We start from the raw sequence: 18,758 nt of genomic DNA, 5'->3' as shown, positions 1-18,758 counted from the left end.
CTTCAACCCTAGGTGCTCTTTGACCTCTCTGATTTCAGTCCTTCTGGAGTCAGATCACCCAGCTTCTCTGATGTGTGCCTGCCCATTTTTAGAGCCTGCCTGCAGCAGCTGCAAGGCTTCTGTCCGGGCATCCTGGATCGGCACACATCTGCTAACACGTACACTGGGTGATGAGGACTGAGAGCAGGTTTCTCTAACCACTGCAGACAGGTACAGCCATGCACAGAAAGCCATCCATCGTGGTCACCTTTTCTTCAGGTGTCCCAGTTTCTGGATCATAGAATTCACCATATTGTGTTAATACCTGGCAAAGACCAGCTTTTGCTTCCCTTCCTCAATCAGAGGCATGCAAGAACCCATAGAAACAGGCTGGACACACAGGCCCTGCTCATCTGGGAAAACGGTTTCAGAAACTGCCCTCAGCTCCTAATCCTGTACTTGGAACCTCTATTATAACCTAGCTCCTCATGAAACTGGATTCTGCTCCGGTTTAATTTATGAAGTCATACCTTCTAAGTCGCCTTAGTGAAACCAGTGTAGCCCACTGGATTAAACTTCTACGTGCAGCAGTGCCTAAAAGGAAAGCGTCCCACAGGAGGGAAGACTGGAGGGCATAAGGCAGGAGACAATACAAAATCAGTAACACATCTTCCGAAAGTGGTGGGCTTGGGGGAAGAGGGGCGTGAAATAAACAAAATGTCCCAATAATTTAATGGCAGATCTAGAAGACAGCATTTATAGCTATTCTGGGACTCTCCAACAAAAAGCTTTTCCTGGATGCACAGACATTCATAATACTGATCACGCTCAGTCGACAGCTCTGGCTTGTACACGTGGTCACGACGCCCTTCGTACAGCAGAGGAGAGCACGACAGGGTGCCCGGGAGGCATCTGGACAGCACACAGAAAAAGGAAAGGCTGAACTCCCCCAACAGAACCCCATTAAAAAAAAAGTTCGTCTATTACAAAGTCACGTTTTCCATTTTTTCCGCTTTATAAAGTCAGCGATGCTGGAGGGTGTCTAGCGGAATCCGTCCTCCAGGAATGAGTGCAAAAGGGGAGCACAAGGCTCGGGGACGGCCCCTCCGTGAGCAGGTGGAAGGGCCAGCCGGAGGCCTCCCGTCCGCTTCGGACAAACACACACACACAGAAAAGGATTATTGCCAGCTTGTGTACTTTCACAATGTGATTTTTGTATTTCGAAAGCTTGAATTGTCCCTGAAAGAAAAAAATGGGAGAAAAGAGAGCATTCAATACACAGGTCGTCTCAAGGCAACACACACACACACACACACACACACACACACACACACACACACACACACACACGGAAACCTGGCCTCAGCAGCTCTCGGGCCCTCCTGACACCCCAGGACCTTCCTTCCTTGCTCATCTAATGCCAACACAGCAATCTGCCTCCCAAGTCCCTTCAAACACTTGGACTCAACTGGTTGCAATTACAAAAGGTCAGAAACAACCCAAACACGTGTGAACAAGGGACTAAAAATTAATTAATAGGGGACTAAATATTAATGGGATACTGTGCAGCTTAAAAAAAATGAAAGGAAAAGAAACTCTCTACTAATATAGAAAGATCGCCAAGAGAAACTGATAACATTAAGGTGCAGAACAGTGTGTGGACATGATATGCTACCTCCTGTGTAAGTGAGGGTGGAGGAAATAAGGCCCATATCTGCCTCAAGGAAGTCATACATAATAAAACGCTGTTACCTGGGGCGGTGTGGTGGCAGGGGAAGGGACACCGTGGAAGCTGGTGGAGAAAGAGTGGGACGGAAACCTCTTTCTCTCTTACACACGCACACGCATATTTTTAAAAAAATTGAACCACAGATTGTATTACATATTCAAAAAAATCAACCAACCAACCAAAAATCCCTTGGTTCAAAACTTATAGCTGCTTATGAAAGGATATTCCAAGAGGTGAAACCTGAGTACACTTTACTTTAGAAACTTAGCACGTGCACACACGCGTGCATGTATGTGTGTGTGTAACAGATCTTGTGATGTCTTCTTAGTTGCCTTCTATTGGATGCAGACAGGTTTGGCCGCCCACTAGTAACCTCTCCTGTTCCAGCCTAGAAATCCAACAACACCTTAGCAGTTCGCATCGCCATTTTAATCCTCAAATCTCAGGGTTGGAAGGGGCTTTAAAGGTCACTGCATCTACTGCTCTGGCCCAGTGCTTCAGACTTAAATTTGTCTGAAATTTTGAGACAGAAATTCTCATTAACCTGATTTTGGAATGATTTCTTCCATTTAATTTTAATGGAACATTCTAGAAGCTTTGGTTTTAACTGACCTGTCTTAAAATTGCTGCAGTTGGTTGGGTATCTGGCAATTGGTCCAGAGTGAATTAATACTGACGAAGGAATATGCTCAGCCCAGCCACCTGCTGTTGGCTAACAGATTCTCCTCCATGATGGTGGCAGGCTGACAGTAACTCAGAGCCCTCACTACACAGAGAATAACTGCAGACAAGTACACTGAGAGGGAAACTGGATGGAGCTGGCGTGGGTGAGCTCTGGCTGGGAAGAAACTGACGTTATCTCCAAAGCCCACTCCTATTTTTTGTAACTGACATGCATGGCCATGCAGCTCAGTGATCAATGCTATTGAGAATTTCAGTGATTTCCATCTAAGGAGCTGAAGACTGAACACAAAGAGAACTTAGTGGGGTAATCATCTTTTTAAAGGGCCTTTCAAAAGGGCAGACCCCACTGAGGGGCCGCAAGAAGCTAGCAAAGAATAAGAATGCATCTGATCATAAGACAGAGAGAAGCAGGCATAACTGAGGGGTGCTATTTGAGTCCCCCAGGGACACTGTGCTGCGATAGAGTCTGCACGACGGAGGGCACCTCTAACAAAGAAGTGGTTAGGAAGAAGGGTTTGCTGCTTCCTTCTTCCCCTTTGGTGCCACCTCTGCCCCCACAGATCAACTGGATCACAAAAGTCAATCAGCAGGGAGACCAGAAAGCCAGGGGTGCGGGAAGGTAGAGTCAGAGAATCTTCTGACTGTGGGAGAATTATCTGTCGTATCTGGAGTAAGAGAGATGGCAGGCAAATATCTGGACTCAGCCCTTTCTGCTGTTTAGTGATGTAAAGAAGAGACTCTTTAGGATTAATCATCACCATACGCAGGCCACCTACGTTCTGGAGAACTCCTGCACTGTGCTGGGGCTGGGCCAGAACAAACCCTCCCGGTGGCAGGTAAGCTGAAGGGCTCTATAACACCTTCCCACTAAGATACGTAATATTTATTCTAATTCTGTTGCCACAGATCTCTTCATAGTCAGAAACCTCTAAGAAGTCAGAATCATTCTAAGGGTTATTTGTAAAATGGAAATGGGGAGGGACAGAGTAACAGAGCCAGAAGAATCCAGCTGAGTTTTTCCAGAGTCTGATATAAAGAAAAACGAAGAGCAATGAGGGTGGGCAACAGGCTCCTGACAATGACAGGCTGAAGCAGGCGGGTGGCAGCTGGCGGCTCAGGTCCAGCCTTTCTAAAAAAAAAAAAGTGGGTTGAGAAGAGCTTGGTGCCAAATTTAGTCTGAGGAACGTGTTCACCTCAAACCAGCTGGGAACTAATCCTCGGGTATGTCCCTCACCCCAGGCTGCAGGGCACAGAGAGATTAGGAGAAAGGAAGAAGGCAGACAGGGAGTGGCAGAGGCCACAAGCAATTTTTCTTTTTAAAAGACGGGCTTCTCTTCTTTTAAAAGCAAACTAAAATTTAGACAATCTAGACAGAGCTCCGGAAAGCTAGACCCTCCAGGCACCTAGCAATGTGCAGACTATTGGGAAGGTTTTTGGGTTTTGGTTTTTTCAATGGCTTTCAATGATATAACAGATCGTTTAGAAGGAAATGATAACATTTTTACATCACGGTCTTCAGGGAATCATTCTCTGGCTATTCAGCTGTCCGGTCCAGGCCAGCTCTGGCTTCCTCCTCTCTCCCTCCCTGCAAAGTAAATAAAATTGCAAACCCCCTAGGTTTACTAGGGCAAACTTCAATCTCTCATCTCTACCGAGTGACCACACCAACTTCATTCGCCATCAAGAGAGACCACTGCTTCAGTGCATGCCAGCCTAGACATGCAGGGACTCAGAATCTACCCCACCCCCCAACCGCCCCAAACCAGCAGCTAACCGGGACTTCTACTGAAGCCATGGTTAAAAGGGCAATGTTTATTTGTAATGGTAATAGAGGTCAAATGACATAGTCCTAAAATATTAGCAGCCACATGTAATGTCACAAAACATCAGACAAATTGAGGAAAAGTATTTGTGGTTCAAGAATGATTTAAATAGCAGTTTTTTATTTCTTCATAGATAATGATCTGCTTGGAAGGGAGAAGAGGGAGGGAGGACAAGAAGGCTGAAATTTGGGGCCTCTAAAATGGCAGCTCAAACCACCACAAGCTGGGTATGCGCATCTTCTTGGAACACCCCTTTTACCACTTACAAGGTTAAATCAATAAAGGTGAAATATGAAGTCCTTCTCAAGTCTGTTAGGACAATGAAGTGAGTTGGGTTTTTTTGTTTAGACTCTAATACTCCTCTCATTCTCCCAAGTCTGTGCTTCAAGGAGAACACCTAACCCGTGAATGCTCCCTTCAATCTGCCCTATAAAAAAGATATGGGGGGGGGCAACAAAAAGAACAAAGAGACTACAAAACGGCAATCATGCAACTTACGCAACTATATGACTTTTCAAAGCAATTCAAAGATCTTTTTCCTGGGGAATTTAGTGTTAGCTAAGGGGAGAGGGAATAATTTTAAGTCTTCTTCCATTCTGTCTATTCCAATTTCATTTTAAAGCTTTTTTTTTTTATGGAACCTAAGATGCTGTTGAATTTTAAAGGTACCACCATTAAGAGGTAAACGCTGCCAATTAAACTATGACAAAAACCTTTCTTATCACATTCACTGTAAGCATCCCAATTTTAGGGATATTAAAAGCAAAAAAAAAAAAAAAAGGAATCTTAGAATCAAATATAGTAATGCTATTAAAACAAATCCATTATAGCACCAGGCCTCTGGAAATTTAACTGATTTATTTTGAATATCTGCTGCTTTCCAGCCTACAAATCAATGTATCAGTATTAGAGCTGATATATGTTTTTCATCCATCTCAGAATTCTATATTGACTATACTTTACAGAGAAACTCTTTAAATTGCAATTTTGAAAATCTAATGTTATCATCTGAAAGCTGAATTTATAATAAAGGAATTAAACTACTGAAAAAACAGATATGAGTGGCATGAGTGTATAGGAATTCTGGGACTGTTTATTACTCAGACCCCTGGCCACCCGCTTCTGTCCCTCACAGTGTCATGCCATCTCTTTAGCCCAGCTGAGGAATGCCGGTCTCCTTTCCTTGAAGAGGCCTCCTTTCCTCCCCGGGAGAGGGGAGTTCTGAAGCAGCTGCTACAGCTGACATGCTCTTTTCCACCTTAGAAAGTCTCCATTTCTTAGGGGTGGGTTTGGGGCGGGGATGGTTACTGTCTAGGAATGTGCTCTCGGGTCGGGCACATGCAGATACTGTCCTCTTATCCATTCCTCTCATCCAGAATAAATTTACCCAATTCAACTCCTTCTGCTAAAGAGACAGACATGGACTTGGAACTCCCTTAACTGAAATACAAATATTCTTAAAGTGAATGCTTCAGTTGACCCAGGCTTCGCTATCCCAGGGCCTCTCTCTGCCAGCAAACACGTGGTGGTCTAGCCACAATACAACCTGGAACCGTGCCTCCTACGCAGCCCTGACATCTACCCTCAGTTCACTTTAACCGCTGAAACTCAGAAGTTCCATCACTTGTTTCCTCACAACTGACAAACACCACCAGCAAACGAGACATACCTCTCACCTAACCCATACTGTGGCCTGTGGAACTGTCCTATTAGTCACAGGACACTGTCAGACGGCTTACAAGTGGCCACGTCTGGGCCAAAGAAAATGGATCTCTGGTCCATTTATAATCATGGAATGTTGGCATCCAAAGACACCAGAGACATGTTAGTCCATGGAACCTCATTTTCCAAATCAGAAAACAGAGGTGTAGAGAGGCTCATCGACCTGCCCAGGGGTTCACCAGGAGACACGTGACCCAGGGAGCATAAGCCAGTGGCTGTGGACTCAGTGGTTTCCCCTGAGACCGCGGCGTCAGTCAATGAGGAGCGGCTGGAGCAGGCTCTGCGCTGGCAGAGGCAAGCCTGGGGGCAGGTGGGGAGAGGGCATCCCCTTGGGAAGAGGGGCCTACGGCTGAGAGGTATGTCACAAGGTTACAGAGAAGGTAGACAAGGCCCTACCCTGAGTGTGAGAGACAGAGGGGGAGCGTCCGATCAGCGGCCGCTGCTGTTCACCAGGCCATGAAACTCCTCCCAGGCCCTGGCAAACCAGAGACAAAAAACACAATAGTACATTCAGATCAAAGGCTTTTTAACAAAGAGAGAACAGACAAGATAAACCCACACCCCATTTCAGATACCCTCAAGGTCAAGTGGAGCCCACCGATACCTGGAAGCACAGCAGTGAGGTTCCCCTCCTAGACTTTCCTCTCAGCTTAGCAGGGTGGCCGGCACCTTTCAGGGGCAGCTGGCACTTCTCCTGGCTCGTGCTACTGGCTAAGTCTGGCCCTCACTACTCCCTAGAGGATTTGCACGTCCTTCTAGCCACTCCTTCCACAAGTCTACAGGGGAGACCAGTGAGGTCAGAGCTAAGCTCACCCACCATGGGAGACACCTCCAGCTCCCTGAGGCGAAGGGCAGCAGTGCTGTCTGCCTTGGGGACGTGAGGACAGGGGGCAGAAACTATCTTTCTTCATCAGGCCTCACGCTGACGGTAAAGGCAGGTACCCAACAGCATTACCATGTCCAAAGACACAATGAGGAAATTACACCACTTTATCTGCTTTCATATTTCCAACCTTCTGACCCTTCTAAACTCAGACCCAAATTCTTATCAGGTTCCATCTGTTTCTGATAATACCCAAGTAACTATTATCTTAAAATTTAAGTTGTATATGTCACAGCAGCTCAAAATTTCCAAGGGCCAATGCTCAACACAACCTTAATGCTTATTAACTTAATTTAGAAATCGGAGTTAGGAAGGGATACGAAATGTGACTGAGGGTAGAGCCTCTTGGAATGATGCTCCACAAAGACCAGGGCCTTGGTGACTGCTGGCCAAAAACCGGGAGAAAGCTAGATCCCCTGTGTATCCGGAAGCCCTAACGTACCTCAAGTTTTCTGAGAGGAGCTTATGTCCTTCCTTTTTGCCTTAACCATTTTTCAGCCACTTAGGGACAAAGTGTCAGGTAACTTTCCTGGGAATTATATATAAAATGGGTAATTTGGTGCCTTTAAATCTAAAATTCCTTACTGTCAATTATTCCATTCTTGGTTGAAAGGGGTGATATACCCATGGTGACAACATATAGGGTTTAATGTGCTAAATTATTAGCTCACTACAGGTTTAATATTATGACCACTAAATTATATTTTATCAGTAGGTCTCCTACAGATAGCTTTTCTTTTTTTAAATAGGAAGGGATTAAATACAGAGACCTGGCACAACAAATTCATTCTTCCAGGCAATATTCACATCAGTTTCATTAGTATTTCCCTCTTGTAAACAGCAGCATTTACAAGTTAATGATGTATCTCTCGGAATAAGAGACTGATCTGAAGTTAATGGTTTCTTCAGAGAGAGTACTGCCAGAATACTGATACATGTTAACTGAAGGAAAATGGAAGGGCACCCAGTGAGCACGCCAGTCTTTATCGATTCACGAACTCAGTTTCCACAGAAAGACATCTGCTTCACAGCTCCTTCTGGAGAGATGGTAACGTGATGAACTTTGAGAGTCCACGAGTGATGTCAGAAGGTCATTTCACTCTTCACTCCAAATGAAGGTAAGGAGAAAGCAAAATCTGACGCTTGGGCAACGACCCAGGAAACCCCTCTCTTGCTCTAAAGGTGAGACTTAAATTCTATTTAAGCAATTTAGGTGTCAACAAGAAACTACATGGCTGTGTTGAAGCTTCACCTCATTTATCCTTTTGTTTCCAGAAAGCCCTACACTAGTCCAAACCAAAGTTCTCTGTGTCAAGAACCTTCAGAAATATGGATGTCAGAGTTCCCCTCTAATCCAGTTTAGTATTAAACTGCCCTCCCATTTTCTTCAGCAGTATTTTCTTCGTATGTAAAAACTTCAACATGAAGAATGTGGGCAAAGAAGTTTCCTCATATGGATTCAGTGGAGATAAAATAGCTGATCAGAGTCACTGGTACAATCGCTGGTTCTCACAGGCCAATGCTTGACTAAGAGGCAAATCAAACGCCTAAAACTAGGTGCGAATGTTCTAGCTATTTTCCATCTGGCATCCCAGGCATATTAGTAATATTAAAACTTGTTTCTTTTAAAGGTAAACAAAGAACAAGTTAAATGTTAATACTGTCATGTAAATTGAGTTTCTTAAAAAAATATATATTTTTAAATTACCGTGAGATTAATAGAGCCTACAGGGCATTCTAAACAGATTCAAATGACAGGATAACAATGAGTCCTTTAAAGACCACTTTTTACCAGCTCACTTACCAGAAAGCAAATTCTGAGAGCAGAGATCGCATTTCTGTGTAACTCTGTACTTGCCCCTACTCTGGCCCATACCTCAGTTCACAGCCTTGCACTCAGCTGGCCCTCATACTCACGGACGAACTTGGCCTCCTGCTAGTCTGGGCTTTACCTTGAACATCAGCATGGGGAAACATTTCACAAATGCAAAGCCCAGCAATTATGCTGGTATGACCCAGTGCCACCTGGCTATGATTTAGCCATGGCAAGAGAAGGGATGGTTGGTTCTTGCCTACGAAGTTCAATGTTTAAATACAATGGTATCTAGACGTGGTGAAGTCCCCATGATTCGACCCATTTCTCCTCTAGAATAAATGAATAAAGAGAAGTCACCTACCCTCAGCTCTCTCTGCAGAGGGGCCTGGTCAGTCTTCCCAACACTGTGGCCCACTGAGTGCAGCTGGCCCTGTCTTCCCTCTCCCATTCCAGGCCAGAGGCATGAAGGGACTCAAGAGACTATTCCAAAGAGGAATTTCCTCACAAAAGGCACTGCTGCTCTATATGGCTCTGGGCCCCAAGTCTTATCCTGGTGGTCTCATGATTCTGGGTTGCAAGTCTGGCTCTGTTATGAGATTGTCCTCAAAATGGCAGATACAGTGACTCACTTGATGCCTGCAAGGACCCAAATCTCTAAAACCTCAGCTACGATTGGCCTCATTAGAAAGAGCCACACCCCTGAGCTAACACTCAATTGAACCAGTTTCACGTTTCTCAGTGGGACCCGCGTGCCCTTAAGGGGCTAACTGTTGGCAGTAAGCAAGGGGACGAGGCAGGACCCTCGCGCCCTTAAGGGGCTAACTGTTGGCAGTAAGCAAGGGGACGAGGCAGGACCTGCGCACCCTGAAGGGGCTAACTGTTGGCAGTAAGCAAGGGTACGAGGCAGGACCCACGCGCCCTGAAGGGGCTAACTGTGGGCAGTAAGCAAGGGGACGAGGCAGGACCCGCGCGCCCTGAAGGGGCTAACTGTTGGCAGTAAGCAAGGGGACGAGGCAGGACCCGCGCGCCCTGAAGGGGCTAACTGTTGGCAGTAAGCAAGGGGACGAGGCAGCAGGCAGTACCCCCTCTGCAGCAAAGCAGCTCGTCACGCCCTGTGCGCAGCAGCGTCAGCCTCTCAGGAGCGCAGCAGGGAAAGGCCGCAAGCAGCGTGATCAGGGGAAGCCTGGGAAAACCAGAGAGCTGAAAAAGGACACTGGATACTGGACTGAAACAGAGCAAGGTGGAAGTACGCTTGACTGAGAAATCTAAGCCACCTCTAAAAAAATTCCCCACCATTTCCAGGAGCCCTAATCTCCAGAGTAGGTGGGAGAGAACTGCTGGCTCTTTCTTCCTCATTTCCCTTGAATTCTCAAGCCCAAGCAGCTGCTGTTCCTTGGCTCAAACAGAGCCACCCCTGTGGGAGAGCCACAAGGAGTAGAACAAAGCAGAACAGTTCCGGTTTCTGTTCAGATGTGGCAAGGATCACAGGGGTCTCAAGGTCAGTTTGGTGCTTTCTGATCAACTCTTCTTTGGAAGGTGACATCAAGCTCATCCCCTGGACCAGTTACATTAGCTGAAATTAAGGTCAATACATGTAACATTATAGTGGAAGGCAAGAGGGAAAGGGCCATAGAAGGTAATTCTTTGACAAACGCTGAAAACAGAGAGAACAGGCATTTCCATACAGCAACAAATCTCCATCTTCTAGGTCCTTCAACCAATTTGGGGTACGTAATAGAAAAAAAAGCAACGAACGAACACCTCCAGGATGCTGAGCCCAGGGCGCTTTAGTCCCAGTGTGTGTTCTGTGGGATCCCAGGCCACATGGAGCCCGACGGTCAGTGAGGATGGTAGAGCTCAGGGTGCTGCTGCCATAATGGAAGAGCACAGCCACCCTGGCAAACTCCACGTTATGCCCACAGCCACCTTCACAGGCGCGATCAGGCAACCTGGCCTAGTGCGGGCAAAAGTGTTTCATTTTTGGTTTTGGTGGTAGCTCCTAAGAAAGCCTAAAGTAACGTAAGGCTTGCTGAAATTCTACATGCAGGTTAGGGGCCTGAAGGCCAAGCTGTAGCACACACACGCCAAGCCACAAAGCACATGAGGGGCTGGTACGTGCTATGTATGGTCAGACGCCCTGAGGAGCACACTCAAGCAGGACAAAGACATCTCCCCACCCCGGGTCCTGATGCACAACCCTGGGGACTGGGAGGAAGGGAAGGGCTGGAACCTTGAGACCGTGCAAGCAGGGCGAGCTCGAAGAGGAAGATGATCTGGCTCTAAGGGGAGAGCAGAAGGGAGAAGGCTGGCATAAGAGCTTGTGGCTTGGGCGGCTTTGGCACAGTGAGAAAACCCCATTAACACAAAGCAAAGAAGCTCTATACGTACAGCCGCACACAGACGGAAGCAGGGCTTTACCTCCAAGCAAAGAGATTTCTTTGAAGTAAGACAAACAAAATCAGCAAAGCAAAGGCCAAGGATCCCCCTTTCCAACCTTATGGACTTTCAAGCTGAACTCTAAATCAGAAATCACTCTGTTCTGGTCATCAGCATGACTAGATGGAAACTAAAATTCAAATACCAAAAAAATGGGGTCTCATTTTGAGAGCTAGATGTCACCTCATCATGTCGGACCTCAGCAGAGCGGGAACAAAATACCATGTGACGTTACACAGCGGGCTTACGGAAGTGAGGCTGCACTCCCCGGATGGCCCTCCACGGAGAAGTCTGTGCCGTTCCTGAATACGGTGACAGTCAGTCTGAAAGGCCGCTTCTCTGATGCACCATAAAGAGCAAGAGCATGAGACAAGCTAGTTTAGCACCATTTATTAAGTGATCTCAGCTGCTGTCGTAGCTGCTGCGCGTCAGCCTGTTCTTAAAACATAAAATGCTCTTCCGATTCCTCTTGTCCGGGACAGAAGGGTCTTCCAGGTAGCACGCCAACAGAACAAGAGACTCCGATGATGCCAGCTTCAATGATGGTGCCATCCAGAGAGGGAGAGGGTCATGGCACATTCAACCGCGGCTTCCAGAGGTTTTGAAAAAGGAGCCTTTGGGGACCCAGCCTGCCTGGCATTCTAGTGGAAGTGCAAAATGTTGGCACATTGGGAGAGAAAGAGAGGGAGACGCGAGGGAAAAGTAGCATCTAGGTATCAAGGAGGGTTTTCTGGTCCCTGTAGCTGCAGGGCTGGAGTACTAGGCAGACCTCTGGATAAAGCAGCAAGCAGCAGACTAAGGCAATAAGCCCAAAGGCTCTCCTAGACTCTAAGGACTTGTACGTGTTTCTACAAAAGTCAGGAAGAACTGCTTCAGGGTATTAGAGAGGGAGAACAGTGGAGAGGGGAGAGTTGAAAAATACCTCTTTCCCTTTCCTATCCAGGCGAAAAGGTTGCTTTTGCGGGGGATGGGGGTGGGGAGCATTTGGGAACCTTGAATGTAAGAGTCCTAGAAAAGGTAGGTGTGGGTCTCTCCAGCCTAGACTGAGTCTGGCTGGAGGGCAGAAACTACCTGTATTACAGAACAAAGAACAGGAAAAATCTGCCTAGAGAAAAACAGCGCTGACCCGGGGCTGACCCGGGACCGCCGAGGCAAGCAATCAGGGTCACGGCCAGCTAATAACTGTCGGTGGCTACAGTGCGCCACGCCCAGCCATGTGACACAGACCACCTCCTACGGCAGCATTCCCAATGAAAAACTGGCGCTTAGCTCATTTAAGCCAGTTCCGCCCACAGTATGATCTGTAAATTCAGGGGAAAAAGATTCCCAAATGGTCTGCCTGCTAAACACCATGGCTGGGCTCATTACTAGTAATGTTTTTAATAAGCAGGATGGTGATATTATTACTAATGATGACAATGAGAGCAATAATACTTGGCCCTGTAAGCGCATTCTCCATCTGAGGACCTTCAATTACAAAGATTAAATCAGCCTCAAAACAACCCTGTCGGGTAAAGCGTTATTATCCCCCATTTTACCGATGGGGAAACTGAAGCAGAGTGGCAGAGAAACTTTTCAAAGGCACACATTGATATTAGAGTCAAAGGAGAGAACTAAACCTCCAAGTCCTGACTCCTAGTTGGCTCGCTCTCCCTCCAGTTGTGAGAAAAATCTAACAGCCACTCCCCACAACGTTTTCATAATAACCTGGATTTATTTATGACATTCAATCACTGAAGGAGCAACCCTAGCCAGTGATTCTCATTTGTGGACGTCCAGCTCCACTTCCTCGAGTCTTAGGTAGACTGCAAAGCTAATTTCCCCTTTGGCATCCATGCTCCCCTTAGATTCTACTCCCACAAACACGCTACTCTGCTTCCTCTACGAGTTCAGCTCTACACACAAGGAAATGGAGCCATCACTCCTGATACGAAGACAATTTCCCAGGACAAAGAAAACAGACTGAAGCTAACAGGTTAAAAAGACATGCAAAAGTGGAGTGAGGGGCAGACAGGGAGGAGGGCCTTACTGTTCAGTGAAATTATCTTAAAAAACAGCAAGAAAAAGAAGAGCACTTTGTCTTTCATTTTACGACAGTGGTTAGTGCATGAAAGACAAGACAGCCTGTGTAAATAAAGCCAGCCCAGGCAGTGCAACTGGGATTCTGCAGAAGGGCGCTCTCTCATACAGAGCACCCCACAGTGCAGGTGGACAGGGAACCTCGCCAGCAAAGAACTGCCACAAGTGGCCAGAAGCACTAGGGGAAGACTGGTCTGTCCCTTCTCCTGAAGTCAGTCTCCGTACGACCACATTCCTCTGGGCCCAACTAAGGACCTACTTTTGCTAAACTTAGGGACACGCCCCCCGCAAGCCCCCACAACACATACTTGATGCTGTCGGTGTGGGTTTTGTATTCCATAATGGTGTTGGGAGGTAGGTTAAGCACTCGCCGAAGCGTATCCCGGATGCGGGCTGTGGTGGCTTGGTCGCTGGCAGTCTTATTCCATATTGAAATAATGTCCTCCTACAGGAGGAACGACAGAAAGAATCATCAAAGCAAATCGGAGGCAGTGAGAAGAGTAAAGGCAACATGCGAAAGCAGACCTGCCCGTGGGGTGGCTTACCTGAAACCGGACAGAGACCACAGCCCCACAGATCTCCTCCCCAACCATGAACTGTTCCCCCAACATGGCCAGGATGAGATTCTCCCAGCAACGGGATGCCAAGCCCTTCCGCAGCCGAATAATCCACTTGCCACCATTTTTATTTGCATCATCCTGTGGAAAGAGAGAAAGCATTTAAAGTTAAAATATGGTTTCACAGCTCTTTTGCTTTTGCTTTAGGGCCAATGATCCCTTGACCACTAAGAAGTCTTGTTGCTTCCCAATTATTCAACTCTATAGGAAAAAATGGCCAAACGGACCCTTTAAAAATAATCCTCTCTTGGGAATTCCCTGGTGGTGCAGTGGTTAGGGCTTGGCACTTTCACTGCCGGGGCCCCAGGTTCGATCCCTGGTCGGGGAACTAAGATCCTGCAAGCCACGGCATAGCCAAAATGATAATAATCATCATCATCCTCCTCTTTTTTCAGAACTACATCAAAATGAAATGATGTCAGATTTCAAACACAGATCACTCCTTACTTCATTCGCCAGAAGTTTATCAAGAGTCACCATGTCCCAAATACAGACATGAAGCCACAGTCTCTACCTAGATCCAGTCTAGTGAAGAAGATAGACAAGAAAATTAATTACAGCAGTACAGTCTGACAAGTACTGCTGTAACAGAGATATGCATAGGAAGTTCAAAAAGAACAAGACAGAAACACCCAAGAAAAGGAAAACATTTAAGCCGGGTCTTGAGGGACACAGGAGTTAGCCAGGTAAAGCAGGTGAAGGGCTCTGCAGGCATTGGGAAGAACACGGCAGTGTGCAAACTCTGATTGTGAGACAGAGATGCAAAGAGGAAGGTCTAGCTACAGTGAAGGGAGGATTTAGAGATGATGGGTGACAAGTCCTGAAAGGTAATTAGGTGCAAGATCATGTGTGTGATGGAGAGCTGCATAAGATTTTTAACTGGGGTATGTGTGTGTGATCCCGTTTGTCTTCTAGAAAAACACTCTGGCATCAGAATAGAGAAGATGGGTTACAGCAAAGAGATCATAGAGCTCAGCTCTGGGTCTCCAGTTGCTGCTCGTAAGCTTATTTTTACTCACTTTAATCATAAGTACCCTATGGTAATATATTACACACACACAAAACCAGTTCTATGGGAAGAGTAATTTTAAAAAATCCTCTAATGTTGTTATAATACCATTTTAGTGATAAAACAATCTTTGAAAACCATCCACACAGACAAACAATGGAATCAGAGCCTTTTCCTAGAGGTCCCATTTCCAAAGGACCAAATAGTGACGCAGCTTTCAGAGAAGACTTTAAAATACTTTTTTAGAATTAAAAAAATTTTTTTTTTATCTTTTGGCAGCACCGCAAGGCATGCAGGATCTTCGTTGCCCGACCAGGGATCGAACCTGCACCCCCTGCAGCGGAAGCGCACAGTCTTAACCACTGGACTGCCACCGAAGTCCCGAGAAGACTATAAAATACTTTTAATTTTGACATGGCTTTTAAAAAAAAACAAACCAAACCAAACAAACAAAAAACTTGCTCAGAAAAGCAGTCTGAGGCTTTCAGTTCTCACCTCCCACATGGGTTTAATTCCTTCTTTGAAGAGATGGAAGTCACTGTGGCCTGTCAGGTCCCCGGGACGTACCATGTGGCTGTAAAACCTCCAGAACTGCTCCACCTGCAGAGAGAAGATAGCAGAGTGAAAAGATGTTTCTTATGCTTCTTTGAATGAATGTGAGATTTACTTAAGAGAAGAGCATAAACACGGAAGACACTCTGCTAGAGGCTCTACTTTCTGGAGGTTAGGTTTTCATTCGGGGGACTGTGTGGGAAGGAAGGCATGTTAGAGGAAAGCATACTGTATATTTTGATAAAAGAATAATGTAATATTGTTGATACAAGAATAAACTCTTTAGGTGAGAAATGCCAGCCTCAGCTAGGAGCCTTAGTTGGTCACCCCTGCAGAAGTCACAGGATAATCATCACACGGTGTAAGAGGACCTTGTTTTTACACAATAAAAACCACTTAAGGGCTTCCCTGGTGGCGCAGTGGTTGGGAGTCTGCCTGCCGATGCAGGGGACAAGGGTTCGAGCCCTGGTCTTGCTCCGCAACAAGAGAGGCCGCGATAGTGAGAGGCCCACGCACCGCGATGAAGAGTGGCCCCCGCTCGCCGCAACTAGAGAAAGCCCTCGCACGGAAACGAAGACCCAACATAGCCAAAAATAAATAAATAAAAATTTAAAAAAAAAAAAAAAAACCACTTAAGTCTTGAGACAGATTAAATGCCACGTAACCTCAGCCTGAATGTATTTCTTTAGACCCAAATCACTTAAAAAAAAAATACAGTATTATTAACTGTGTGCGTTAACTAGTCATTGTGCTGTACATTACACGCCCATGACTTATTTATAACTGCACTTCTTGATCAAAGATGTTTACCATCAAATATAGCATTAGCTACAAAGAAATACATTTTATTTCTGTTTAGTTACTGAGCATTAAGTGACAGAATCAACCACATGCACTACTCCATACCATGGTGCCCTTGCTAAGGCCAGGACGGTCCAAAAACCAAGCAGGACTTAGCCTCTCACTTAGGGTTTAAGTCCATTTTCTTAGCTAGAAATTTTCTCTTTGCTCCTCCTCCACAGTCCTGTTAGAAAATTAGACATATTTCTCTATAAAATGTATGCTTATTTATATTCATCATGCTATTTCTGTTTCTCTCACTAGTGATTTGCTAGGAGAGATTACTTCCCTATTCCTCTGCAATTCATGGAGAATAGCTACAAAGTACTGGCCAGTGAAGTGCACACTTTAGGAGGAAAGAGAAAATGTGAAACAGTCTGAAGAAACAGTTGGTATTTGCCAAGACACTGCTGGCTCTAAATTAAACATGAAGCAAGATTCCATAATGCGCAGCTGAAAATGGGTACCAAGCAGACAGAGACTCAGGTCATACTCCCAGATCTGGATAGCAACTGAGGAGAAACAGACCTCAGACTGTGTGAAATGGCTGTGCCTTCCATTCCTCTAGAGAGCAGGAACATGGGAAATGTCTCAGGTTACAAAGAAATTAGGAATGAATGCCATCTGTAGGACTTCAATGCAGTGTTTCATCTCAGCCACTGCCTTGCTTAATTACACCCAGTGATTTGGGACAGTGAGTGGTCATATGCATACAATGAGCAATAATCTTTTCCCACCCTAACACAGTGCAAAGAAATGAAGTATGCCTACTAGAAACCTTGGCTCACTGTGAATCAGGACTTGAGGGGGTGGTGGGGACAAAGTACACCAACCACTCCCAATCCTCCAATTGAGCATTGCTTTATTAACCGTTTGGTCTCCACCAATCTTAAAGCCATCCTATATAATCTTATAGCCAGAATCCTATATCCAAACCATAAGAGAGATGAAATAGTAAGCAGATCGAGAAATAGTATTAAACTTTTATCTTTTTTCCTTCTCTTAAGGCAATTTTCATTTTTGGAACTCCCAACTGAAACCAAAAAATAAACATTTAGACCCAGAATATGAAGTGCAGAAAAGACCTCAGAAATCATCTCAACTACCTTCTTCATATTATAATTGAGGAAACGGTTTCAGAACTTGCCCTAGCCCACAAAGCCAAGCAGTAGAACAGATGACACTTGTGATCCCCACGTCCAATGCTCTTTCCATTTCAAGACATGGCTTTCTTAGTTACCTTAACTTCAACAACTTTTTAAATGTTGTCAAACGCTAGGATTGAGGACAAATGGGAAATACTGCTTTGGCATCATTGGTTTTACAATGTAATTATTTCTTTGTGAGGAATTTAATATTGTGAGGCATTTCCCAATGCCTTGAATTACATGACACTGGTGAGTATAAAGAAGTATTAACCCAAGATGACGCTGAGGACAAACTGTTCAACTCAGCACACACGCCCAAGGAAAAGAAAACAAAAACCCTCCTTGAGCGAGCTGGGTAAATTCATATATGCCTTTCTTAAGAGGGAAAGAAAAATGCTAGAAATAGTTATAATTATGCTAAAATAATTGAACAAATTCCTGAATGAAAACTTACTCCCCAGTTCAGTTTCTTCTCTGATCCTCTGAGCGCTTAACCAGTTGTTCACAACATAATGGCTGCCATTTTACCTGTAATGTGTAGCAAGCAATCAAAATTTCTGTGGATTCAGGAATGTTAGGACTACATGGATATTTTTAAGTTTAATTCTACTGTTCTCTCTGCCAAGAATTCCTTCCTCTTCTTATCACATGTTAAAATTCTTTAAATTCAATCTTAAACCCATCTCCTCCCAAAGAGGCTTTCTCCAAGCTGAAATTAATTCCTTCCCTCTGAACTCCAAGAGCACTGTAGCCATGCCTTTCTTACAGCACTTCCCACTGCCTCCCTGTATTGGAAATTCCTGGGCACGTCTTATTTCCCTAAGGGCAAGGTTTTTTATTCATTTTAAATTTATTTATTTTATTTATTTATTTTTGACTGCGTTGGGTCTTTGCTCTGTGCGCGGGCTTTCTCTAGTTGCAGCGAGCGGGGACCACTCTTCCTTGTGGTGCGCAGGCCTCTCACTGCAGTGGCCCCTCTCGTGGAGCACAGGCTCCAGGCACACAGGCTTCAGCACTTGCAGCACGTGGGGCTCAGCAGTTGTGGCCTGCGGGCTCCAGAGCGCAGGCTCAGCAGTTGTGGCACACGGGCCCAGCCGCTCCACAGCATGTGGGATCTTCCCGGGCCAGGGCTTGAACCCATGTCCCCTGCATTGGCAGGCGGATTCTCAACCACTGCACCACCAGGGAAGCCCTATTCATTTTAGAACCCTATTAGTGCCTTGAATTCATTCAACATTTCTTGAACCAAATATGTACCAGTGCACAAGCTATTTTTAATAATTCAAAAAAGCCTAAATTTACTGGTGGTAAGAGAGCACAGGCCAACTAAAACAAGATCTTTGCTTTTGGCTGAAATTATATCAACTCAGCATAGTAATCAGATGATCTGATTATCAGTTATATATGCATATCTGATTAATAATAAACAGATAAATATAGC

General features: G+C 45.5%; 1 protein-coding gene across 3 annotated transcripts in view; it reads right to left on the bottom strand.

Annotated features, from left to right (window-relative positions):
• Positions 1–694: 694 nt before the first annotated feature.
• Positions 695–18,758, bottom strand: part of EIF4E2 (eukaryotic translation initiation factor 4E family member 2) — a 28,275-nt gene continuing 10,211 nt past the window's right edge. Inside the window, exons 4-8 of one of the 3 annotated variants that reach the window (XM_082465972.1) lie at positions 15,273–15,377; positions 13,697–13,849; positions 13,460–13,596; positions 6,334–6,412; positions 695–1,218 (exon numbers count right to left, since the gene is read on the bottom strand). In XM_082465972.1, coding sequence (XP_082322098.1) covers positions 6,367–6,412; positions 13,460–13,596; positions 13,697–13,849; positions 15,273–15,377 — 441 coding nt within the window. In that variant the 3' untranslated portion in view covers positions 695–1,218; positions 6,334–6,366. Of the gene's footprint in view, positions 1,219–6,333; positions 6,413–11,447; positions 11,714–13,459; positions 13,597–13,696; positions 13,850–15,272; positions 15,378–18,758 lie in introns of those variants that run through there. The other 2 variants (XM_082465973.1, XM_082465971.1) reach the window with 2 other exon arrangements.

Source organism: Balaenoptera physalus (assembly GCF_965194825.1).
Source record: "Balaenoptera physalus genome assembly, chromosome: 6".
NCBI lineage: Eukaryota > Metazoa > Chordata > Mammalia > Artiodactyla > Balaenopteridae > Balaenoptera > Balaenoptera physalus.
This window is presented reverse-complemented; position numbering and strand designations above follow the sequence as displayed.